Raw genomic sequence first — 26,768 nt, 5'->3', positions numbered from 1 at the left:
TTCATAAAACTGCTTGGGAATTTATTTAGTCCTGTGTTTTCATAGGAAAATCATCATGGAGCAGGGTTTAACATCTGGGCCTGTTAAATGGATTTATAGTGCTTAAACAGTACACAATTACACAGAGGAAGTATTAATGTATTATTATGTGATTCCCACAGGATGGCGCTCAAAATGTTACGAGGCTGAAACACTGGAGTGAATGGCAAGTCTGTGGGCTTCTCAAAACAACTCATCAGTCTCGTTTTTTTATTGCGTAGGAAACAGGTCAAGTTATGTGCTTTTGTACTGGTCTTTTTCTTGCAGTTTTGTCATGATTTTTCAGGAAGACTATTTTGTTGGTTATTGTCAAAATATCATAGCCGTTCAGCTTTGAATTTGAGTCACCAGTGCTTTTTTTTTATTTCTCCAATCTGAGAATGCATGACATATGACCTCATTAAACCACGCTTTTGTCATTTGAATCATGTTGACTGTGGTAGTCTTTTGACATAAGGAGCTTTTAGATAATAAACAAATTATATTTGGGATTAATCATGTGGGAAATTTGTAGTAATCTGAAACACATGGCTCCAAATGGCCTGGTTGGTGTATTCTGAGAGAATATCTCTCTGTAAAACGATGTAGTTGAGTTAAAGTAGAGATAGACTCGGTAAAATATGACTCCAGTAAAAGTAAAAATGCTCCCTTCAAACTTTTAACCTGAGTAAAAGTACAAAATAATTTGCCCTCAAATGTACTTATGTATTATAAGTACTATGATTTATTATGGCTATAATGTTCCTGTTATCATCTTTTGTAACAGTCTCTTGCTTAATCAACTCAGTTTATGTGAAAAGACTCTGTGACTCTGACTCTGTCAGGAGTTTCTTCCATCATTTATTACATTCAAAATGTTCTGCTTGCTGTTGAACTGATGCTGAAATGGATGTTGGTGATAAGTCGATGCCACCAAGGAGCAATCAAAACAAGTTCAAAACAGAGCACGCACTCGACCCTGATTAGCAGTTTGCTGCGTGTTTGACCATTTTTTCTCCACTCATAAGTAAAAAGGTACCACTGATTTCGTGAAATGTATTTCAATAAAAAGTAAAATATTTGACGTTGAAATGTAGTGAAGCTACAGTAAAAGTCAGTAAAGAATTACATTTACATCGTTATTGTCCACCTCTAGAAATAGGGTTCAGAGGATTCCTTCACATTTAATATCACTTTGGCCAGAATGATATTTCGAATTCGAGGTGAATCTCAGATATTCACTTATTTCTTCTTTTTGCAACTAAATGCTTTTTTTGCACCTTCAACTTGCACTACATTGTGCTCTTATATTCACTCCCGGGTATAGTTTCTACAGTTCACAGTACTGTATAACCAAATATACAGTATGTTTACTGGTTGGTGCGATCTTGGTTTTGTGTCTTGTCTTGTGTTGTCTGTCTGTACTGTTTTTTGTCTGCACTGTTTGCACCAGGTTGCACTCGATGCACTTTATGTAGCTTGTGTTGTGTTGTAGCTTTATGTTATTGTTTAGTTTAGCACCAGGGTTCCGGAGGAACATTGTCTCGTTTTTACTGTGTACTGTGTAACACTGTGTATAGTAGAAATGACAATAAAAGCCTTTTGACTTGACTTGAAAATGCACACAATATTAGACTAATCTATAATTTATACATCAAATAATAGTGTGATGATAATATGCACATATGTAATGAAGGTCCAAACTTTAAAACATGTAAAATAAGTAGCCCTTTATTTGTAGCAGCAATACTTTGTTGTATAATTCATCATTTCTTTTGCACAGCTCATCAATATCACAAATGATGTCCAAGCCATTATTATTGGGGTTTGAATGCCATAATGACTGGGGACATTTAATGTATAATATAATGTATAATATATATATATATATATATATATATATATATATATATATATATATATATATATATATATATATATATATATATATATATATATATGTGTGTGTATACAGTATGTATACAGTATATATAAAGTATATAACAGAAGTGCATGCAGATGTTGGTGAACATGGCTAAACGTTGATTAAATATCTTTACCCTGCCTGCTGAAGGATCTGTCAATGAAAAAGGACCAAGAAACCATGTAACCAAATGTTACTGCTTATGCCGGAATCAGGCACTTCTAACTGCATTCCACTTTATATTAAACACACAACTGTGCATCATCAGATTGTGCTATTTCATCAGTTTTAAAATTAAATTCAAATTATAAGTTGAATTAAATTTATTTTAAATAGTTTCTCAAATTTTCTAGTGTAAATAATCTGGTGTTGGATATTAATGGGGGTGGTTCTTAGTGGTTATGGCATTGGAGTCTGAATCCAAAGATTGTGAGTTTAAATACTTGCCAGTCCTGGGCCCTTGAGCAAGGTCCTTATCCCCAGAGCTGCTCTGGATAAGGGTTTCCCCCAAATGCCATAAATATGATACTTTGTTTTTAAATAGTAGGCACTTTAATCTGGGCTGCTGAAGTCTCATTTTAATTTGGAGTTAATATTTATAGACTATATTAAAATATTTTCTTCGTATCTCAACGTATCTAAGTTTTTCACAGCTTTGAAAAAGCTGTTGAATCTAAAGATGGATAAACAGGCCACCTTATTCTTATTTTGTTTAACAAATAATATTTTAGGCTGCCACTCTTGGGCCCTTGAGCAAGGCCCTTAACCCTCTATGCTCCGGGGGTCCCTTACGAGGGAAATATCAAGGTCCGTGACGTCGGAGTGACGTGGGGCCGCCTTCCCGTGGGCTCCCCACCTGCAGGAGGGACCGTAAGGGACGGTGCTGTGAGGATTGGGCAGCAGTCGAAGGCGGGGTATGCCTGCTTAGACTGCTGCCCCCGCGACCCGAATTACGGATAAGCGGGAGAAAATGAATGAATGAAATAATATTTTGAGCTTTTTTCAAATGGCTATTTCACATGTCTCAGATTGAGGGCATGAAAAGTTCAGCCAATCAGAACAAAGGTTTCTAACACATCATTATCACTTTTAAAAGCACAAGTGATTTAGCTCATTTGATACTAAGGGACAAAAAAGGTTCCAAAATGACCATTCATTGGCCAGTGATATGGGCAACTACGATAAAAAGATATATTTAATACAATGCTAGCTATCATTATATATGAATTTTAAAGTGCAAATATCCACATAAAACAGTATCATACAAATGCCATAAAATAAGTACGGACATCATTTCAGAAATATTAAAACATGTGTTTTAGATTAAAATAAAGCAAAGTACCTTGGGACCTAAGAGATTTCATTTAAGGCTTTTGGAGACATACGTTTTAAAACCATAATAGGCATTAGATAGAAATATCAGTAACCTTTTTAATCTGATAAATACTATTACACACATCATGTAGTGGCAGGGTAATTACTTTTACAGACATATTGCACACCTTGTCATCTTAAGCCTCACACACACCCGACAGCAATTAGTCATAAAGCTGCGGTGAATAAACCGCTTGTCGGAAGACTCCCGGTGTTCTCAGTAAAAAGCCGGGTTGGTGTGTTCAATCACACAGCGCCTACGGTGGCGTCGTATTAGCCTAAGCGCCTCTGCGGGCACCTCACACTCCTGTACATTAAGCATCTGTAGTTCAGAACATCCTGTAGCTAATGCTCTCAACCCTCTGCCAGTTACACTCTCACATCCTTTTAAACTGAGCCTTCTGAGCCCGGCACAACAACGTGCCAGCATTTCAAGTCCCAAGTCTGACACCAATGGACATCGGCCCACATCCAGCGCCCGCAGCTTGGGACAGCTACGGGCAAGGTGGCTCAGGCCCTGATCCGTGATGCCTTCACAGCCCCGAGCATTCAGGTAGCGCAAACGTGGAGAGTAACGTGCCACATAGCGCAGGCCTACGTCAGTGACACGGCTACAGTGTGCCACGCTCAGATGGCGTAGCTGACCCTCCATGCGCGCCACTTCACGCAAGCCGAAGTCGCCCAGTAAATGGCAATCACTCAGACTGAGCTGGCGCAGAGCAGGGCAATGAAGAGTCAGCTGACGTATGGCTTCATCCGTCAGCCGGGTGCAGCGCCGCAGATAGAGATGGGTGAGGAGCGGGCAGTGAAGTGCGATGGCCCGCAAGCCTTCATCCTCCAGAGACGTGCAGTCTGTCATGTCCAGATAACGCAGGCCGATCTGCTGTCCATGGAGAGGAGAGAGAGGCAATGAACTCTCCTGAGTCAGACTTATACATGTTACTTTAGGGCAGCCTGAGGGGAAAGAGAGAAATGCACTGTGAGCACTTCATCTTAACTGTTCATTCTGGTACTCACATTTTTTTTTCCAACACATTTGCAGTCAATTTCCTTCTGTTTATTTATAACATAAGGTAACAATCTCATATCTTAAGTACAAAAAATGTTAAAAGATTTTTTTAAAAGCATTAAAGCCCCTATATAGACATTCTATGTGTAATTAAATTTGATAATAATGTATAAAGAAATAAAGTCACTTCATTAATGAATAAAGATATCAACGAATAAATATCGATTTCACTTCATCTCAAATTAATATTTTCGGCTCAGAACCTAGTCTCACATAAATATAATCAAGTTGAGCTTCTTTTTTTTCCCCATAAAACTAATTTTTTATTTTTTTTTTTATTTAATAAGAGCAGAGCACCATTTGCCCTCTTTGCCCAAGCTCACAGACTCCCACGACCGGCTAGCTTTGCTGTGAAAAGTATGACGTCCAATTAAACACCCACAAATACACATTACACATTGTTTAACATGGCCACTGTCTTGCTATGAAATTCTTTTTACATTCTCAGTCGATGTTATAATTTAGATTATTATTCAATGGCTCAAAAGATTTTTGTGGTATTTTTTAAGTCGACTCATGTTTTACCTCTGCTTCTGTGAGTAGAGGGGAGAAAACTTAAGCAAACATTTAAAAGGTAAAAAATAAAACATAGGGCAACGTTTAATATCAAATGAAACATTTCCGTGTCTGTTTTCCTAAAGATGAAGTTGATATGGCATCTTCCTTTTCTCACGCTCAGCATGCATAACCACAAATAACAAAACCTATTCTTATGACAAAGGGTTTACTTCCTTTTCTGAATGGGGCATCATTAGCTTTGCCCACCAAGGACTTTTTCAAGTGTGTCACTGCATTAATGAAAGCAGCAGACTAGCCTTTCTCCTTGAGGTTGAGACTCTCAGAGCTCAGCAGACCTCTCCTTCTCCCAGGGGGAACCATAAGACTGGCAGTAATTCCCAAATTCTTTAATGCTTTTCCCAGCTTTCCTTGCAAAGTAGCACTGTTATGAATTACTCCCCCAGCAAATCCAACAGCATACAGCATGATGGATGATGGCAGTCATTCGGCACCATGAAATGAAATGATGTTGATAAGTTCAGCATGTCGAGTAAGACATGTTGGTGAATCATCCACACTACATGTCTAACTATTACACAACATGAAACACAAGTAATTCTCTCCAAAAAATAATTTCACTCATACATCATCTTCAGTAAACTCTTTATCCAGGTCAGACCATGCTGGATCCGGAGTCTGTCCCAGGAGCTCTGGTCATACAGCAGAAATATACACATATTCAGTCACACATTCATATCTTGTGGCAATTTAGTGCAGCCAATTGACCCACTGGCATGTTTTCTAAAGGCAGGATACAACCAGAGAATTTGAAATGCATTCACAGTAACCCAAGCTCAGGATCAAACTAGGGGGCTGTGAGATGGTCTGAAGAACTATAGTTCCTTGCTATTATTATTACTCAAATAAGAAATCCAATGTGCTTTTCTTACCTGAGACATCCAGGTGCTCAAGGTTTGGACAGTGGGACACGACGTCAAATACCGCCTCATTAGAAATGTTATAACAACCTGCCACCTCAAGTTGTCGTAACTCAGGGCAGCACTGAGCCAGCACACGGAGGCCACGATCAGACAGCCTTGGGCATCTGCTTGCCACCACTGTCTCCAGGGTGAGACAGACATTAGGGGTGTCCTGGCACAAGCGCTGAGTGAGGACCTTTAGGGCTCTGTCGGCATGGAGCAACTCTCCGCTCAGTAGAATGGTTCTCCAAAGACGCGGGTCCCAGGCCAGGCTGTACCAGCGTCGACACACTCGGGCACAGCGACAAAGCTGTGGAGTGGAGAGGTGAGAGAAGATCTGCAACATGACCGGGTCTGGAAGAAATTCAGCGAGTGTGGTGGAGTGAGATTTGGAGGCTTTTTTGCAGCTTCCTGGAGGAGCATGAATGATAGCGACAGTTTCTCTGGGAATGGTCGGAGATGGAGATGGGGATGAAGATTGAGACTCATGGCCATTGGGATGAGATTGAGAAGAAATATGAGAAGGAATCAAGTTTAGGATGAGAGCAGGACTCGGGGTGCTATGTGTCCTCATGCTCAGGTCTGAGTCTGGAAAGAGTAAAAAAAAAAAGAGCGATAAGAAGAGAGAGAGTGTTAACACTTATCATTACTGCTAAAGCTTTGATCAACTCACTAATGTATTCAAATGAAATGTAAACCATCGCTTTAAACTGTGAAACACAGTCTGATTAACTTATCACACGTAATCATTCCAGCCTGGTTTACCAGATGTCATCAAATACTGAAATAAACACTAAACTGTTTTTATTTTTTAACCAAAGATGTACTCAGATCTGGAAGACATTTCCACAGCTATCATTTCAGTGCAATTTTGTGTTGATCAAGTGTCACTTTTATCTTAAATGTGTCATCAAAGTGTTCAAAGAGAATACATAAGATAGCATGTGTGGTGTTTCATGATTGGTCATGATAAACACTGAGTGTCGTACTATCAGCAGATGTGACTGATCGCAGTGATAGAGAGCAAACATGTGCAGAAACAAGTGATCGCTTGGCTGGATCTCATCAACACCAATAGCGTGAGATGATGTCTCTCGGCCTGTAATAACATCATGCTTTATCTGATTCTCGAACTCTCAAATCCACCTCAAGTGTAAGCAGAAATCTCATTAAAGAGGCTTTACATCAAGGAATTATGAACTATAATATCTGGGAATTAAACAATCATTCCTTGTCCTCAGATAAGAATCTTTAAGCAGCGTAAAGTCATAGATCTACCTGTATAAGATTTAAACAGTAAGCTCTGCTAGATAAGGAGATATGCAAGATTGGGTTAAATACTCATCATCTGTTCCTGCCCTCACATCCACTATTCCATATACAAAAATAATATAAAGGCAAAAATCACTACCTATGTACGTACGTGCACAGTTCATGTCTCCACATACCCACAAAAAACTGCTCCATTTAAGTTTGAGGAGATGATTCTGGTGAGGAAATGAGAGTTTAAATGTGATATGCCTTCATGTACAGGAAATATCTTTATTATTGCACCTGGGCTCCTCAAAGTCGTTTGGTAAAAAAATCAGGATCAATCTGGAGGAATTAGTGAGGCATCCATAACACCAAGCCCATCAGCCCATCAAATTCCTCCTCTGCTCTGCCATATTCTAGTCACAAAACTGCATGAGGAAAACATTCATGCAGCTGCAGACCTACATTATAATCCTTTTCAAGAGAAGATAAATGAGTGTTAGATTTTTCGTGTTAAAATTTTGTAATGAGCTGTCTCATAAATGACTTTGCATGTAATGAATATTCCAGTCTTTATTTCTTGCTGCGCTTGGTGAATTCGTAGGTGAACGCATAGTTGGTGGCAGTCAGTGGCCGTCTTGCAGATTTATGTATCACTATGGACAGACGAATCCTCTCTTTAACAATTTATACCATAAATGACACACAAATCCTCCTGTTTCTTTGCCTTGTAAATCTCTGTGACTATTTTGTGTGTGTGCATATAGTATGTCAGGTAGATTTGTATTCCAGACATGACCCGAGACTATGTTGATTGGTGGCCAGGTCATGATGGCATACACAGATTCTCTCTCTAGGGGGCAAAATGTCTTCAGTGGGACAGCAGACAGCTTTCTGAAAACTAACAACCATCCGAGCAGAGACAAACCAGGAATTTTATTCAGTACTATCTAGAGAGTACTATGAGACAAATGAAAACAAATTAACTGTATGTAATCTATTATTGCATGTCTGTATAGTTTTAAAACCCTGATGCCAAAACAGTTTTTTGTCAAATTATTTATCTTGGCATAAAAAACACATTCGCTGAAAGACATTTTAGTCTAGACAGGTCTGTGTCCTGTGACCGCTATAGTTTCAAATGAATCGAGTAGCATGGCGTGATTAAAAAACTAAAAAAAAAAAAAAAAAAACTAAAAATGACTTTTGAAAAAATCCTTTTCACTGTTCCTAACAGACCTTATTATAAACTGGTTTTAGTACAATGACAATATGGCGCACTCCAGTGGAAATATTTGTCTAACCTTAGCTCACTTTGCTTTATTCCTTTTAGACTGATAAAAAAAACTAAGCGATGACTTTGGCTAGAAGCACCAGATTTTATTCAGCCATATGTCTTTGACATACAGTGAGCCTCATTTATCAAACTGGATATGTAGGAATTTATTAATAAATAGTTTGCAAGGGCAAGTTAACAAGAATTATGGTATTCATGACAATTCAATTAGTTGCATGTTAGCGTGTGTGTCCTGCAGCAGATTGTGTAGCCTAAGTTTTTGTATTAGGAGACTCACTAATGTGACCCGTGACTATATTTGGCATGAGTTTCTGGAATATAATATAAAGATTACACACTGTCGAGTTTAAACGGATCATTTATTTCAATCACACACACTATTTTAATGAGAAATTTATGACAGTCAGTTGATGTTCAGAATTTGAAATAATACAAAGCATTCCAAAAGATTCATATAATAATATATATATGACTAGTAATTAAATTAGGAGAAAATAAATACCACATTATGAAATTGATAAAGTGTGTGTCTATGTTAGCAAAAATTGCAAGCTTCATTACTGAAAGATTTCAGCTGTAAGCTTGACCTATTTTGCGGTTGTGTTGGCAACATTAAATACAAATTAGCTGTTCTGTAAAAATGCCTGGTGATTTACATATGACTGGGATTTTTCAGTAAATGTATGTGTGTGATAAAATAATTTTAAGCAAACAATCTTGATTACAACACTCCATCTCCACTAAGAGATAGCTCAAACCAGCAAAGAAGAGCTGATGTAAGTAAGAAGAATTTCAGTGAATATTCTCCCACGGTTTGACTACACTATCCCGAATAAGCTTATTTTTATGTACCACACACAAATACAAATCTGCACATTAGCCCCAGGACACAATCAGCTTCAGTATAAAAGAGAAAGCTGAAGAAAAGGCAGACAACTGAAACAGGAGAGAAGAAGGATTAGGTCAATCCCTGCTCAAAGCACCAGTACAACCAAAATCTTAGTCCTGGGTGGTCTCACTATGTAACAGTTCCCAGTGGATTTCTAGCATATAGGACATTCACCACATTATGCACAGTTGGTACCCCTGGAGAAGCAAGTTTACTTCTACCACTGTAAAACAAGTCCCTTTCAAGCTAACTGTCAAATTTCAGTACCACTCTCCCCTGGAGCTGCATTTAAAGAGCTACATGGCAAAGTGACCACATCTGCCATGGGTTTCATGCTTGTAATTCCTACATAAAAGACTTCAAGATGGTCATTGTATCCCACAATCTTCGTGTTTATCCTCAGACTTTATAAATAGTAAAGCAGACTTTGGCTCATTTCCAGTGTTAAAAGGCACGTACAGTCACAGCCAGCACTCCAAACACAAGCCCATATACAACACACAATATAGCTCAAATAAATGATAAAGCATGATAACATAAGCTAGTATTGTCTTATATGTGATTCTCTTCAGGGTTTGTCAAATGAGGATTAAATAAAAGTATAATTAAACCTGTTTAAATGAAAACTCCATCATAAAATCTAAATGTGTTTTTATTGACATACGTGTGATGTACTTAGTGGTTGTGATTAGTGCTGTACTTATTATTAGTGATCTACTCTGAAATCACAGCAGAACATTTCCATTATAGTTTCAAATGCAGTTAATAGCAGCATTTTACTAGACGAGCATGACAGCTTTGATAAATGTATTAGTTGAAGCTTTAGAAGCTTCTCCACATATATTCAGATGTTTATTTCCAGTGGCACCACAAACAGCAGGCAGCCAAACAGCCTTGTGGTAAATGCTGACAACTGAAGCCAAAACAGACAAACATGTTAAAGAATTAGGTTGAAACTAAAAAAATTAAGTTACATTACAAATTTTAAAGTCACTGAAGATTCAATTTTTTCCAGTGTGGAGTTTTTCTTTAAATTGCGATTGGATATGCAAATGGGTGGTAAATGATTATGATTATAAACTAATTCTTTTATTCCAGTATATTTAAATTATAATCTTTATTTTCAACTGTAGGAAACATGTTCACTTTTCCAGGCATTAATTCAGGCTTATTAAATCTCACTGCAGGTGCAGAAGTAATCAGTTTGCATTGGCACTGATTTGTGTACTCTTTCAAAGTTAGCAATCTTATGGAATTTTTTTAGTTGTCTCTTTAGTGGAAATTATTATTAAGCTAGTTACTAAATCAGTTTGCACACTTGTTATATTGCAACATAGTAAATAATGGTCGAAGTGAAGTAAGTTTCATATTTGTACATTATTACTAGTAACAAAATTGGTCAAATACTGTATTTTAAGATATTACCTTTCTCCTCTTTCAAATAAAATGATTTTTTAATTGACATTTTACTGTCAGGTTAGCGCCGGTAGTCACATGAGACTACAGCATCCATCCGCCACTGCACTTCACATGTTCATTTTATGCAGCAAGTCACATGATCATGAGCACCTGAACTACATTTATGCACAATGAGCAGTATTGTTTAAATCACAGTTATAAAGCACTCTTTGTCTAGTACGCATGCCATGTTCATGTTTATTTCATGCTTTTCTATTTTGTGTTTGTTTAATAGCCCTAGTTCAGGTTCTCTGGTATTTCATAATTACTAAAAGATTCTGCACCCAGCTTCAAATCATCCATTGCCTGAACATTCTTGTTTTTTTTTTAAATACTCACGATTGTTGTTTTTTTAAATTGTTATTTTTTTTATGTTCTGTAAAGTGAAATTTATTTTACACACAGCAACCATGAGGGTTAGCAAATGTATAGACAAAAAAACTATTTTTGCCTTATATTTTACAGGCCCAGTTTAAAAAACAACTTATTCCAAATAAAGCACAAAGCATTGTCCCATAATCTATCCAAAGTCACCACATTAACCTCATCGTAACTGATGCTGCTCAGCATCATCTTTGTAAAGAATTAATCAACCTGAATGGAGAACTCTGCACTATTTGCCAACCAATAGCTCACTAATTCCTAATCAGCATAATGCACTTGAACTTGGGATTCATCCATTTAACTTGGGGTGGCCAAGAAGCAGTTTCCAAAAACACTAATTAGTCTACATGTGTCCCTGATCAGGCAACAGCCCATAGTCATCTAATCAGAAAGGAGATAATTAGCCCACCTACTTGTATTCCATCTTGTATCACAGCTGGCAGGCACAGCTAGATCAAGACTGACTTTGGGCTTGTTTTCTTTAACTCTATTGTAGGACTAAGTGCCTGTTTTTTTTCTTTCTTTGTTGAAAAGCTCAGTGTGTATCTTGGTGTACGTGTAGAAGTAATTTGGTCAAAAAGTGATCTTTTGCAATCAGAGAAAAACAATGACTGAGCCTTCAGTCACACTTGGTGAACTGTTTTTATTTTACTGGTATAAAGTAGTTTTTTACATAATGGCTTTACAGAGGTTCAGATATTAAATTTGAATAAATCCCTATTAAAGTGAAGGTGGAGAGGAAAGACACGCCGAGGTGGGAAGAAGAAATAACTTTAAGAGAACCCCACCCTCTTCTGCATGACACCAGATGGCCAGTGTATGAGGTGGTATCAAAAAGTTTGGAATCTAGTTTTGTAACACACCACAGAAGGCAGCACAAGGCTACATGCACAGTCACAGGGAGCACAGACCCTCATAAATCAGTGTGACAAAAAACATCATCCTGTGTACATCATCAAGTCTGCCGATCAGCTCTTCTCACATGTGAGTTTCTCACCAGAACAACATGACCATCCCTATTCGCCAGACTTGGCTCCTGCGGACTTCACCTCTCTTCCTAAAGATGAACATCCAGCTCAAAGATTTTGACCATTTTGTGGAACATTGCGGAAATCCAGTGTGAATCCCAGAAGGTGCTTGACACTCTTTGAAAAGAAGACTTCCAGGACATATTCCAAACGTGGCAAGAATGCTGGGAGAGCTGTACTGCTGTGCCAGGGGACTAGAGCTAGTATGGAAACTTTTTGATACCACCTCATAAGTTCCTAGACCAAATATTAGTTGGATGCCTTGTCAATACACTGCACACCTGGATGAATTCCTTTTAAAATAAAACCAGATAGTCAGTTCTTCAGTGCTTAATGAACAAGCAGAACATACATAATATTTTGAAAATAATGTTTATTTATTCCGTTCTTTCTGTAGCAGTGATGGGTAAATACATTTTAATTAGTGAATGTTTATGAAAGACGATTAACCTGCATTTCCAATTACTGCACATTTGTACTGCAGCCCAAGTCCTGAGCAAAATAACTACTGTTAAGTATGAATCTGTAAGTTTATTAAAGCAAATCAGTTCAGTACATCCCCCTAAAGTGAAAAATAAACCTACATTATTAATAGCTAGTTGAAGTCACAGCAATGTTTGTGTTCTTCTGCTAAAAACAACTCCTAACACACTTGTGGATGAAACTGTGGGTCTTGTTAAACGCTCCTTATGTCTAATGGGTAGTATGAGTTTTGAGCAAAACCCCATTTATTTGTTCATTTGCAAACAATTAGTCATTGTTTAATAAATGGGAATTGTATTTATGTATATAATATAAAAATGTTTTGGACAAATTTGTTCCTTTTCACTACAATTGGTTTGTTATTTGAATTTATTCATCATTTCCTGGGTTTTATTCTTATTATTCTTATTTTTCTTCACTGCATTTCAGATGTTTGTAAAGGCATTTGGTACAATTTCTATGGCTGTTGTTTACCTTTATTCATTGAGAGAAGTGGGGCTCTGTTTCATTCAATGAATGTACAAGTGCAAAAAGAGCAAAATATGCTGAATTGCATGGAAAAACAAATAAAGATAACTGGTTTAATATGCGTCTTTTCCTAGCTGGAAGGTTCAAAATTTGTGACTTGTTCAAAAAGTATGGTGCAACGTAGGGACACTTTAAATGTGGCCTTCAAAATCAACAGACCTCAGGCCAATGAAATACTTGTGGTATCATTTGATACTGAAAGAAAAATGTAGACACCAACAAACTGTAGCTGCACCCAATCAATAGAAGAGTGGAGTAAAATGAATAGGAATGTGAGGAAGACGTAAGCATGTGCTACATATGCAACTAATTTTTTTGTCAGGAAAGATGACATATGACCAATTAGACTTGTGGAATAATAAAAAAAAAAGGCAATATAGATAATCTGGCTGCATATTTGTACAGTAATCAGTGATCTTCACATTATAACATAGCAACTACAGGGTAAAAAGAAAATTACAACTTCAGCAGTTTCAGTTGTTTATTAAACATGACTAAAACCTAACAGCAAAGAAGCACTGAATCTTTTCCCAGCATCACTCTGAAGCCAGAACATATTAAAGTTTAACTGTACCCACTGGGTTTGTAGTGTGTGGAGAATTAGATTTGCGATTTAAACCAATGTCTGATTATCTCTTTAGACTGAATAGGAAATCAAATCATAAACTAATCTTCATGCCTAGACTAATGCACACTCAGGGGTTAAACAGAAATGGAGACCCAAGGCAACCGAAAATACACATGAGACAAAACACAATAAAGGAGCCAAAATATCTCAGACAAACCCAAAATTTAATATTGTAGGGGAGGGGTCTGTGTGTGTGTGTGTGTGTGTGTGTGTGTGTGTGTGTGTGTGTGTGTGTGTGTGTGTGTGTGTGTGTGTGTGTGTGTGTGTGTGTGTAAGTGTGTGTGTGTGTGTGTGTGTGTGTGTACATATTATGTAAAGGTTATCAGAATCAAGACATGCTGCAAGTCTGACATTACAAATCTAACATGACCCAATTGCAATTGCTGGATTATTCTTGATATGGATGTTGTTTATATTTAATCAGACTGCTGTTTGTGAGCATATAATGAGCCTCATATCTCTTCCAGCAGTCTGACCTTGACATGAACCGCTAGTAGCTGCACATGGTCGAGGAATCCACATGTTTGAGATATCAAAGAAAAAAAAAAAAACAAGTTAACATCTGGACTTTGGTTTGGATAGAGCACATTAAAGTGGGGGGGGAAATACATTTGAAAGAGAACCTTCTGCATTTCAAGTGGGTAACCACAGCAAGGTATTTTGGCTGCCCCTATTTGCCAGTGATTGACAAACCAGCAGGGATCAGCATTTTGGGCTCATGAACGGACGTCCCGACAGAGCAATCATTTAGCTACTATATTTCAGTGATTTGAGATGTATCTCATAAAGCTGAAGATAATGGATCACACCCTATTAGTGTGTTACTGAATATGGCATTGAATGGACAATGGTGGGAAAGGCAAATGATGTAAGCCTAATGTGTATTTCAGAAATATCGAAATGTACATTTGAAACTTTGTGTGTTTGAAGCATATTTCAGTCCTATTTGGACATTAAAATCTTTATTACCAAAAGACAAGGCCAAGTTGGAGACTTAATTCGGAAACTTAAGTTCAAGAGGTACATCAATAATTATGCAGATTAAAATCCAATCCAATACAGTGTTTAACTTTATTCCCAGGGGGCTGGCTTCTTCTGACTTAATATACTAAACTACAAATAAGGAAAAAAATATGTTTCATTAGCATTTTTTTTTTTTATTTAATACTGCCCTCAAATCAGATATCAAAGTAGTAGCATATTTACTTCTACATTAAAATCCATTATATAATGAAATTTTGTTACAAATAAATTTTTATCTATTGATGGCTATTCTAAACTTTCCATATATGTGGAAAAAGTGATTGAGGTTATATTTGAGAGAGTGTATCATAAGCCATGATTTATCATGATCATCAACTCTGAAAATAACCCATTTTCTTTATCCTTTAAAAAAGTATAAGGATTTTCCTCCAAGAATGCTCTTGCTTCATCTAATGAAGCAATAAAATGGTTAACCAATGTCAGGTTTAATTAGCACATAGGATGAAAATGATAAACAGAGAAAAGAAGGATATTTTTTAAATGAATGACCTTTTATTATTGTCATTAAGCCAGCATGCTATACAAATCCTTTGGAGCAGCTTTGTACATCATGGAGCAGCTGTGTGCTGACATGAATAAACCCCCCCTTCCCAAAATTCTCCAGCGTTATAAGTGCAAAAGCCTGCATGCGCCACTGCAATACTGCTCGGCTAGCTAGTCCAGCCCATCGGGTTCATGCCAGCTCGCATGCAACGATTTCCTTTCCATCTGGCTATTTTCATGCACTTTTCATTCTGCCAAAGAGTATCCCTGCACATGAGGAGATGTGAGAAACATTCTGCCACTTGCTGCTGAACTCTTATTGGCAAAAGGAATGCTGGATGTCACCTCTTCACAATAAGGTAAAGGGAAAATATCTGAGGTGAAAAATGAAAAATAGTGTGACATTTTGATGAAAAAAAAAAAACACTGTGCTGCTCAATAATGGGGCATAAAAACAGACTTGTAAAATGTGTGTCTTTGAGTCATAAAACTCAGTCAAATAAGTCAAATAAAAAGAAAGAGTTAGGGTTGCAGATGGCTTGAAACGCATGGACAAATATGAAACAGGAATAGGATAGGAAACTTGTTTTTTCTCCCAAACAACAAACAGCATTTTCATAAACGAGTAAAATTAACTTTTTAGCTACTTATTGGCAACTTGTTCTGTCCAACTCAGTTTAGTTCAAAGCAACTAAGGGTTAAATGGTTCTTATGTTTTGTATCTTTAATTCCAATTAAAAAAATTTCTGCAGCACATTTACTAATATAACAAAATGACATTGTCACAATGCAGTCCTGCTCAGAGTCACAGTGGGTCTGAAGCCCTTACAAGAATTCAGAATCTGGGAAAACTGAGTGTCAGTTAGCAAAAATCCCCGGAAGCTACGGCAGTCTATTGATGCATTCTTTGCGTGCGCACACACACACACACACACACACACACACACACACACACACACACACACACACACACACACACACACACACACACACACACACACACATACACATTCACACCTAAGGGCAATTTACCATAACCAATATACTGTACCTTGTAATGTATAATGTAAAGAAAACCTAACAAAAACCTACAAAGAACATGCACATAAATTATACACATGCATTAACTTGAACTCAAAGCACATTTATAGAATCCTGGAAGTAGATTTTAATTCCAAATATGCAAGTCAGAGATAACTGTGGCAAAGAAAAACTCCAAAAAAGGAAAAGAAATAAGGAACCTCTAGTTTAGATCAGAAACCTACTTCAGAACCATGCACTGAACTACTTCAGAACTATGACACTGATGTTCTTCTATTCACAACCCAGCATCACTTTGAATACACAAAAGCCTAGAGCACAGTGACTACACAAAGACCTTTTTCACTAGCCACTCATTTGAAAGGGAAGGACAAGGTCCAGACTGTGCACACTTTGACCTCTTAGTGGGCAATTTGCCAAATAAATAAAAAAAATAATATTATACAATTTCCACGTTATCCTTAGTTTAAACTGTCTTTAATTGACCCCAGAGTGGTCGATTTGTCATTTTCAGCAAACCCGTCATTTTGTGTCCAACATTCCTTTTCCTGCACAACAACATTTTACTAGTTATAGTTTAAGTTCTCATATAGAATATAAGGCAAAGCTGATTTAGTGCTTTAGATAGCTGCTCACTAGAAATATGTGCATATGTGTATGTGAGTGTATGTTGCCTTATAGCTTAGCAGAAAAGCTGTAGCGTGATTTGTTTTGATAGTTTTACGTTACTGTTTATCCACCATACCAAGAGCACAAGCACAAGTGAAAAAAACTTGCAATCTTACCCTAGTTTTACAGTTCTGTGAACATTCAAGATTGTTGCACATCTTAAACACTTTCCATTAAACTCTTGTGTAAGGAGTACGCCCAAACTCATCACACCCTGAAAACTGTAATGAAATTTAAATTGGACCTAAGTGAATTCTGAGCCAAAGTCAATCTCAAAAGCCAAAATATTTTGAATACATGTGAAGAAAATGTGCCACGTCGGCTCAACGAGTGTTTTCAAAGGCTTACAGCAACAATGCAGGTTGAATAAAACTAAACTATGTCCATGAGAGAGGTCACAGCTGTGCCGCCTTTATGGTCTCTCATTTGATTCTTGCATGGAGTTTGGTGCGAGGTACCTCTGGGTATTCCAGTTCCCTTCCAACTCCCCAGAATGCTGCTAGGTTGGCTGGCTGTGCTAGCTGGCCTGCAGGTATGAATTTAGTGTGCATATATCTGCATTTATTGCTGCATTAATGGCTCATAGCCAGTGTTTCCAGGATAAGCTTGGGATCTTTTGTGACCCAGAGCAGGATGAAATTGTTTCTGTGTAGTAAATAAATAAATATATGTATAAGACCATGCTGAATCACAATTTCATATAGAAAGTATGTCTCCTTAAACATTACACGCACAAGTCTCACACATAACACCCACACACACTGTTTGCTAATGATATAATACAAAATTTTGTAAATTTTTTAAAAAGGTCTCTTCTTGGACAGAGAAGACTATACTCTAAAATGTAATGAGGTTTGGGTATGAAGTTCCATGTCACAGAGCTAATTTTTGACTCCCCTCTAACCATAAAGTAAAATATTCCCCGAACAGTCTTTATCCAGTCAATTTAAACGTTTTTCGAACCCAATAACCTTTGAGATGGAAAATAGATGGGTTGCTGAGTTGAATGTAATTTACACTTACATTTATGGCATTTGGCAGATGTTACATTACAGTTATTTCATTTATACTAAAACTGAGAATGTGAGGGTTTAGAACCCAACAGTGGAAGCCTGATGGTGCTGTGATTTAAACTCAAGACCTTACAATCAGAAGTCCAAAGTCTTATCTACAGAGATACCACTTTGAAATGACTTGTGAAAACACTTTGAATGTGGTTGACAATGTGGAGGTATATCAGGGTCTTTTCAGGGTGTTTAGTGCCCAAAACCTCTATACTACATTTCACTTAAACTTCTCTACACCACAACATCACAACATTTCAAAGTCAAATATCTTACTTTTTACTCATCTACATTTTGCAAAATGTATGTCTGAGCAGATAAAAATGTAACTGGTCAAACACAGCAAGTCACCAATCTGGGTAGAGCACACGCTCTGTTTTGAACTTCATTTAATTGCCGCTTGGTGGTATCTACTTAGCAAGATCATACAGTTAAGCATAAGTTCAACAGCAAGCAGAACATTTATTGAGGAATAAATAATAAAAGAAACTCAAACTTGCCACAACACTTTTTTAGTTGCATTATTTTTTAAGAAGTTGAAAAGAAAGTTTTGGGCTCATGATCATTGTAATAGATATCAATGCAGTTACTTTTGACAGTAACTAATACTGTAACGCATTACTTTTTAAATAAAGTAACTCCGTTACCGTTACCCTATGGTGCGGTGTCCGTTACTCTTTTAAATGAATGAATTTTGGCTGAAGTGTAGCTTACAGTCTAACCTGTTTACAGCAGAGACGCATTGTAGGATTGGTGGATGAACCACTGTTAACACGAAGAAGACGCGCTGTGGGCGTGTCTCCGTTTATTCAGGTCTGTGCGGCAGTAATGGCGAGTCGAGGCAAGAGAAAGATGAGTTTCTCAAAGTGGAAATATGCTCATTATTTCACTTTAATTGAGTATAAAGACAAAATCTATTTAGTCAAATGTAAGTTGTGTCAAACTGGTTTGAAGTTCATATCTACTGCGATAAACAGCAACTCTAATCTGTCGAAGCTCCTCCAGAAACTCCATGCCTGAGGAGCTGGACGCTAACCCGGTGTTCTGTTCTACATTGTTGATAGTTTTCATACTTAAGCTGTGAAAGGAACATTTTTAAGGGCTCAACACAACAGCTTTTATGATGCAGAAGCCACTTTAGTTTTTGATTCTGAATATATTATTTAGCTTGTTTTGTTATTTATTTCAGAAATCCTTGTGATATATTCAGTTACTTTTTGAATGAAGTAACTAGTAACTGTAACTGGTTACTATTTCTTAGTAACTAGCATAACACTGGATATTAATCAGTGTTTGACTCATTAATAAACTTTTGTACTTTTACTCAATTGAAAGTTTAAAGGGAGCTCTTTTACTTTTACTGGAGTCACATTTTACATAGTGAATCTCTACTTTAAATTAATTACAAACAGTTAAAACTGAGTGAAAAAAAATGCAAAGACTTTTCTCGTGTGATAAATACAGACAGAGCATTTTTAGTCCAGGTCTATAAGAGCCAAACCCTTCCTTTCCTGCTGGGCTCTCATATTCCTCCTTCAAATAAAGTCTTTCCTGATCCATGTCCAATGAGCTTATTATATCAATCTTGAATTAGATGGCTGAAACTCAAACTGGATGAGAAATAATAAAGTTGCCATTATAATAAAACTGCTAGGTGTTACTTTCTAATAGATGATTGAGGTGTTTGAAGAGGTGTGGTTTTTCCACTAAGTAATGCAACATTGTGCAATTATTTCATTATAGCATGCAGACATAAAAACACATTGAAACAGCAAAATTCTTTCTCAGGAAACTTTGAATGTTGGTTTGACAAAATGAATAACAAAAAAAAAAGAATTCTGTATTTGTATTGGTGCCAACTAGGAAGTTCAGTGAACACAATTATGGTATGAAATTAGGTTATTGTACAAAGGAGGTATTTCACCCGAAAACTGTTTAGAGAACATAAAGAGGATGTGGCCTCACATTGAACAGTTCCAAAGGGATTATCCAGTTACGCTTAGCAACATAGTAATACATTTACTGCATTTATTATGTTTTTAAGTTTTCCATACGATTCCCCCGAGAATGATCAGAGCCCTTACAGTGTGGAACAGCTTACATACAAAATGTTTAGTGACCACATTAAAGCGTCCTGTAACAGGATCCAGTTTGCATACAAACCGAGCTATAAAGTAAGGACATCTCCCTTACAAAACTGGCTCATGGTCTTTGTGCCTTACTCTGTTTTGTTTATATGAGGTAAACCATTCTCACTCCTGCGTTCTTAAATGTAATCTGCTGCTGGCTTTTATTTGTTTCAAACTCTCCAATCTTGGAGAGAACACAGTAAGAGATAATGGGGGCCTTGAGAAAGGGAAGAGAGAAGTTACAGGGCTAGAGGAATGTTTCTTTATGCTTTTTTAAATAACAGTACTTTACAGTGTTAGATTAAAACGAGTTTAAACTTTAAATGTGCTAAATTTTTGCTGCAGTGAACTGCATGAAGAAAAATCTAGAAACAGGGTTCGCTCATTTAGACGTCTTGTATGCAAAGGTAAAATCGCAATAATGATTCAACTATTCTATGTAAAATTCCAGAGCAACATACATTTATATCATTCATACAACTGAGTGGCTATGGGGTTAAAGACCTTGCATAGGGGCCCGGGAGTGACAGTTTGGTGTAGCTGGGATTTGAACTCACAACCTTAAAAGCCAAAGGCCAAAGGCCAATGCCTTAACCATTAAGCCCTAATATGTCTACCTGTATGAATTCACCCACTTCTGTGTGAATGTTCCATTTTAAAGACCTTTTTATTTTTTACATGTTTTTGACATAAAGCAGCTAATTAAGGGACCATGCTCATATATAGAAGCAGGATTGATAGAGCAAGGAGAGATCTATGGTATTTTCTTTCGTTTTGCTAATTTCCTGACCAATGATTTGATGTTCAGATCAGTAAAAGCTTACTATTTTGCTATTTGGGTCTTGGCCCATTTTTCTGCACAAGAGTGTATATATTGAAGACAGCTGGCAGTAAGAGCAAATGTAGACTCTGTAAATTTAAGGCTAGTGCTGAAACCTGATGCTACAGTTCATGCTTTGCACTCTCACCAAAGTAATTCTTCAAATCATGCTTAACACATTATACATGCAACTTAAACTTTATATTTATTTTTCGCTTTTCAGAGTTACATTTCTTGAGGTGGCATGTCAAAATGAAAGTTTTAACCACTTTCATTACAGCAGCTATATACATTCGTTTCCTCATCAGCCTCCATTTTTCCTCCCTCTTGAAGTCCACACGACTAAAACAAATCCAGCTTGTCATGTTACTAAGAAACCACAAAGCACAAAATTCCCTATTTCTTTTTCTGGTTTTCTGTGTTCTGAAAGTTCAACTGTCGCTAAACTTTCTATGCTATGAAAGATGTCATACACACACAGTAGTCACAAGGTGAAACAGTTGTACCATGTTGTTAAATTGAAAAAAGAATAAAACAAAAGTATTTACAGTATCCCCTACATCATTCTTCACATTGTATTGACTTAAAGATCTTTGGCTATTTGCTTTCTAACAATCAGGAAATGGTGATTTGTTTGAAATGCTTGGTCTTGGATGTCTAATCTGGTGTTATTTAGAAACCTCCCGTAATAATTTACACTGACTCTATTTAAAACTCCATTAGTTTCAGAGCAGTGTTTTGGAGGCCTGTAAAACAAATATCCATTCAGTCCTTCATTTTCTGGCAAAGAGAAGATCAACAATGACACTGTGCACCATGGATATGTTTGTACTACAAAATAAATGGATGAAAACATGAAAAGTGTTGGTATTTGGCATGTTTACAAGCAGTAGTATGAGAGCATTACAGTGTTACAGATGTATGGAATAGTCCAGAGAGTGTTAAGACTACTTTGACGTGCTTGCCTAGATTGACCTCACTGTGGAACACACTTATTATTCACATAAAGAGGATATGGTACAGTAAGTTTAGCTACTTCACATGTAACTGTTCTTGACATAGGAAAGGGGAATATGTGTTATAAGACCAAAAAAGTAATTGTATTTTGCTTTAGTATAGAGTAAGATATTATAGAGGAGGATGTATTATGGGGTGACTGCAGCAATGCATGCTTTAATACTCATCATTTAGAGAGCTAATAAACAATGATTTAATGTTCTACTGATGAGTGGTTCTTCCTGCTGTGCAGCCATGTCCCACAATCGGAAGGAACACTTGTTTTAAAGATAGAACAAATGACCCTGACATTAAAAATGAGCTGAGGTTCAGGATGTAATGGATAATATATTTTCTATACTTAGATATTACTAGTTTATACTTTTTATAACATAACTGGCTCTAGATTATACCCTTGTGGGGGAAATTTCCATTAAATTCACATCGTTATTTATCTATTATATGGCATTCTGTGTATAATCACTAGTACTAAGAGATGAGTTTTTACAGCCAGTCAGCAACCACAACCTGCCTGAACCATCAGCAGCCCTCTTAAGAACATCCTCCTTTTCTAAAGCCCATCTCTTATGTCCATGATCCTCGTACCACAAAAACGAACCATAAGGATTTATTTTTGTTTAATTTCCCGGACTTTGGATGTGGTTGAAAATAACAAAATCTTCTGTGCTGAGAACGTCTCCCGGTTATAATGCATTCATGCTTGAAATGGTTTAATGTCGATAAATCTTCTGAAACATTCAATTAACTTACATTGCAGTCAAAACATGCTATTCATTACAATCAGATGGATTCTTTATGTTCAGCTATAAAATTATATGTTTGTGTCTTTTGGATTTGGATTATTACTAGTTTATATGTTTATTGGATTATTACTTGGATTATATGTTTGTGTCTTTTGGATTTGGATTATCAGTGCTAAAACATGGGATTACTCTTGTAAGTGTTCATAAATATGAACTATTGTTGATTTTTTTTTTACTCGTCAACAAACTAGTACAAAAATCTGATTTACAAATTGCATATAAGTTATGTTTACACGTTACATGTTTCTTTAACTGGTCACATATACATTACATTGAAATACTTTCTCTGCATATCCCAACTTGTTAGGAAACTAGGGTCAGCCTTGTTACAGAGTTTCAGGAGCCAAAAGTGCTGCTCAAAAGGCCCAACAGTGGCAGCTTGGCAATACTTGGGTTAGAACCTCCAACCTTCCAAGCAATAACCCTGAGCTTTAACCACTTAGCTACCACTTCCCCATAAAGCCAGTGATTGTAAATTTCCGGATGTGTTACATCACAGGGCAGGTACCACACTAAAGAGAAAAAGCATTAAATTGATGTCCTTCTCATGCATGCCATTCATTGCAAACAAAAAGTATTTCCATTTTGTCTCTATTGTGCTATACAGTTAGATTTTGTAGCACAAGCAATAGAAAATATAGGGTTAAAATTAGATAGGCACAGTCAAACATTTTGGTAAAAAACTGGCAAAGATCAGTTTGGGAGTCAAAACAGTTAGCTCTTATTGGTTAGCTCAGCTGACTGCTCTGACTCCCTAAGGGTCCAAATTTCCATTACTATGACCTATGGCCTGGGTCCAGACAAAACTCACTGTTAATAACATTTCAGTTTTCTTTTATAAATAAGCACTTTTGAAACAAGGAATAGGTTTATGAAAGTTTTAGAAAGAAATGCTAGGTTATATTGCAGTTGAATGGCAGGAAATGTTTTATCATTGAGCTTTAATTATTAAAAGTTAATTTGACCTTCAGGAAAACATTAAATAGATATAGATAAAACAACTCTGTCTCCCTTAATATGTCGGCTTTACAGCGTCTATCAAATGGTTTACATAACAATTACTTGAAATAGCAAACAGAGAAATGTCTTATGGTGCTAAAAAAAAAGGGTCTAATAACATCTAGTGTTCGTGTATATTTTGTTGCATAGCATTTAAAGGCATGCCGCACAGCCACTAGCATGCCAAAAAAAACCATTAATGACAGCTCTTCCCAGGCTAGGCCAGAATTTATAATGCTTACATTGAACCTGGTTTCTCCTCGAGGAATGTGAGGCATAGAGCCTGGAAGTAAATCGAACAAATTTAATTTCTAATGAACAGCAAGATGTAAATACGTTAAATAAAGTTATAAAAAAGGATGAAAACAAAACAGTCTAACGAACAGGACACCTGGGATGGTATACATTCTTCCTATCAAGTGGTACAAAATCACTGCTCAGCATCAAGCAAACTCATATTTTGGGATAACATTGTTTTTCTTGTAGCACTTGAAGTAAACTAAGTTTATGATTTTTGGATGAGCCAGGTCCATTCACCATCTGTTCCCAGTGAACAATAAACTAGCACAGAGTCCATAACAAACTGAAGGTGCAGGTGTTTAAAATCTGTGCTCACTAAAATGACCTCCAAGACCCCAGTTTACCATCCAGGAATCTCTGAATCACTCAAGACAAATCTATATTTTTATGCCAGTCATCATTAATAGGAAAAACTGTTTTTGATTTTTGAGGTTACTTCTAAGACACTGTAATTCTTATGCAAGGTGGGAGGAATTATTTTTTTTTAGTTTTTATCTTCATTAAAAATTCATTAAAAAACACCCCTTCCTGCCTCCCTCTCCATTCAACCTGTGCTTAAGGTAATTATTAGAGGATGTGAAACTAGTCTTCAAAAGACAGACGACCAGGAAAGCTTCTGGCCCAGACGGTGTTTCACCTGCCTGCCTAAAAGTCTGTGCTGACCAACTAGCTCCCATCTTCACTCAGATCTTTAACAGATCACTGGAACTGTGTGTAGTTCTCTGCTTCTTCAAACTCTCAACGATAATTCCGGTCCCTAAAAAAAAAACAAATCACTGGTTCCAATGATTACAGGCTGTCTGGTGCAACCACCAAAACCTGGAGCTCAACACGCTCAAAACAGTGGTGATGATCGTGGACTTCAGGAGAAGCACCCCCAGCACTCCCCCCACTCACCATCATGAACAGCACTGTTACAACAGTGGAGTTATTCAAGTTTCTGGGTACCACCATCTCTCAGGACCTAAAGTGTGACAATAACATTGACTCCATTGCTGAAAAGGCCCAGCAGAGGTTGTACTTCCCTCGCCAACAGAGAAAATTCAACCTGCCACTGGGGAGCTGCTGAAACAATTCTACTCAGCCATCATTGAGTCTGTCCTGTGTAGATCTATAACTGTCTGGTTCGGTTCTACTACCAAATCAGACATCAGGAGGCTACAGCGGACAGTCAGGTCTGCTGAGAGGATTATTGGTGCCCAACTGCCCAATCTCCAAGATCTTTACTCATCCAGAGTGGAGAAAAGGACTGAGAAATTCACTTTGGACCCCACACACCCAGCCCACTTTCTGTTTGAACTGTTGCCTTCTGGTCGGTGCTACAGGGATCCGTCCACCATGACAGCCAAGGCACAAAATTTTTTTTTTTTTGCAGGCTACACTCAGCATAAAAAATTTAAATATTCATAACTACACATTGTCCATCATAACCGTCACATTTGTACATAAAATCCAAATGGTCCATTTATAAACTGTACACTTGTAAATAACATCTGTACATTTATTTAACAACTTTTTTACTATGTATATATTGCATTATATAACTGCCTGGTTTACTATTCTGTTACATTATATCTGTACTTCTCCTGCACTGGAAGCTCCTGACGCCAAGTCAAATTCCTTGTGTGTGTAAGCATACTTGGTAATAAAGCTATTTCTGATTCAGATTTTTTATATATATATATATATATATATATATATATATATATATATATATATATATATATATATATATATATATAGAGAGAGAGAGAGAGAGAGAGAGAGAGAGAGAGAGAGAGAGAGAGAGAGAGAGAGAGAGAGAGATAGAGAGAGATTCACTGAGACAATTCTCTTTTAGTGGGCAAGTGGACTTAAACCCTGGCAGCAAAGTAAACGCTTTGCACAAAAAGACCGGGGCAAAATACAGAGTTGGAGTCGACAGTACTGGCATCCAGCCTCAGAAAACTGAGTGCCATGCCATAGTGAAAACAATGCCCGCCTAGAAGGCTGTTTTGCAAAGAGCAGCACTTGTGCCCAACCGCACTCTGCCCTTATAACTGCACCATTACAGCCACTATCAACAAGATGGCTTTAATTATAGGCACTGATAGTGGTATAAAAAAAGAAAAAACACTAAATTCCTTGGAAAAATGTTTTTATAGTGAGGTTGAAGGCAAAACAAGAAGAGTTAGAAAAGCAGCCAGACAGGACAGAGAATGTAGACACCTGGGAAATAATGCTTCTACTGCTTTATGTGTAGAAACTGGAGGGGATAACATTGTATACCTATCAATAACTTAACAGTGAAAATCTAATAAGAAAAATATGGAGCAAACTGTCGCACACACTTTTTTTCGATTGGCAATGAGGTGACGCTGCTGTGCCAAAAAACCTTTCACTTTACATAAAGTGAAAGATAAATCTATTTGAAAAATAAATCATTTGATGTGGATTCCATTACCTTTTATACAAGATGACATGCTGAGCAGTATATTTGTAGTATGAGGAAACGGTTGTAAGATAGTTGACACTGAACATTTAACAGTGCAATTTTGCAAGTTTAATGGCATTTATTCTGAACAACAATTCTATAAGACTTTTACAT

The 26,768-nt window shown here is 37.0% G+C and overlaps 2 protein-coding genes across 2 annotated transcripts in view; both read right to left on the bottom strand.

Annotated features, from left to right (window-relative positions):
- itgb1a (integrin, beta 1a) overlaps positions 1-26,768 on the bottom strand; it is a 140,943-nt gene that overhangs the window by 11,201 nt on the left and 102,974 nt on the right. The window lies entirely within an intron of this gene.
- The window catches only part of LOC310729081 (F-box/LRR-repeat protein 7), a 31,077-nt gene continuing 7,238 nt past the window's right edge, over positions 2,930-26,768 (bottom strand). Inside the window, exons 3-4 of the mRNA XM_083547094.1 lie at positions 5,834-6,451; positions 2,930-4,270 (exon numbers count right to left, since the gene is read on the bottom strand). Of these exons, the coding sequence (XP_083403220.1) occupies positions 3,534-4,270; positions 5,834-6,451 (1,355 nt within the window). The 3' untranslated portion in view covers positions 2,930-3,533. The remainder of the gene's footprint in view (positions 4,271-5,833; positions 6,452-26,768) is intronic.

The sequence above is a fragment of the Silurus aristotelis genome, assembly GCF_946808225.1.
Source record: "Silurus aristotelis genome assembly, chromosome: 1".
NCBI classification, from domain to species: domain Eukaryota; kingdom Metazoa; phylum Chordata; class Actinopteri; order Siluriformes; family Siluridae; genus Silurus; species Silurus aristotelis.
The sequence above is the reverse complement of the archived record's forward strand: the minus strand, read 5'-3'. Positions and strand labels throughout refer to the sequence as shown.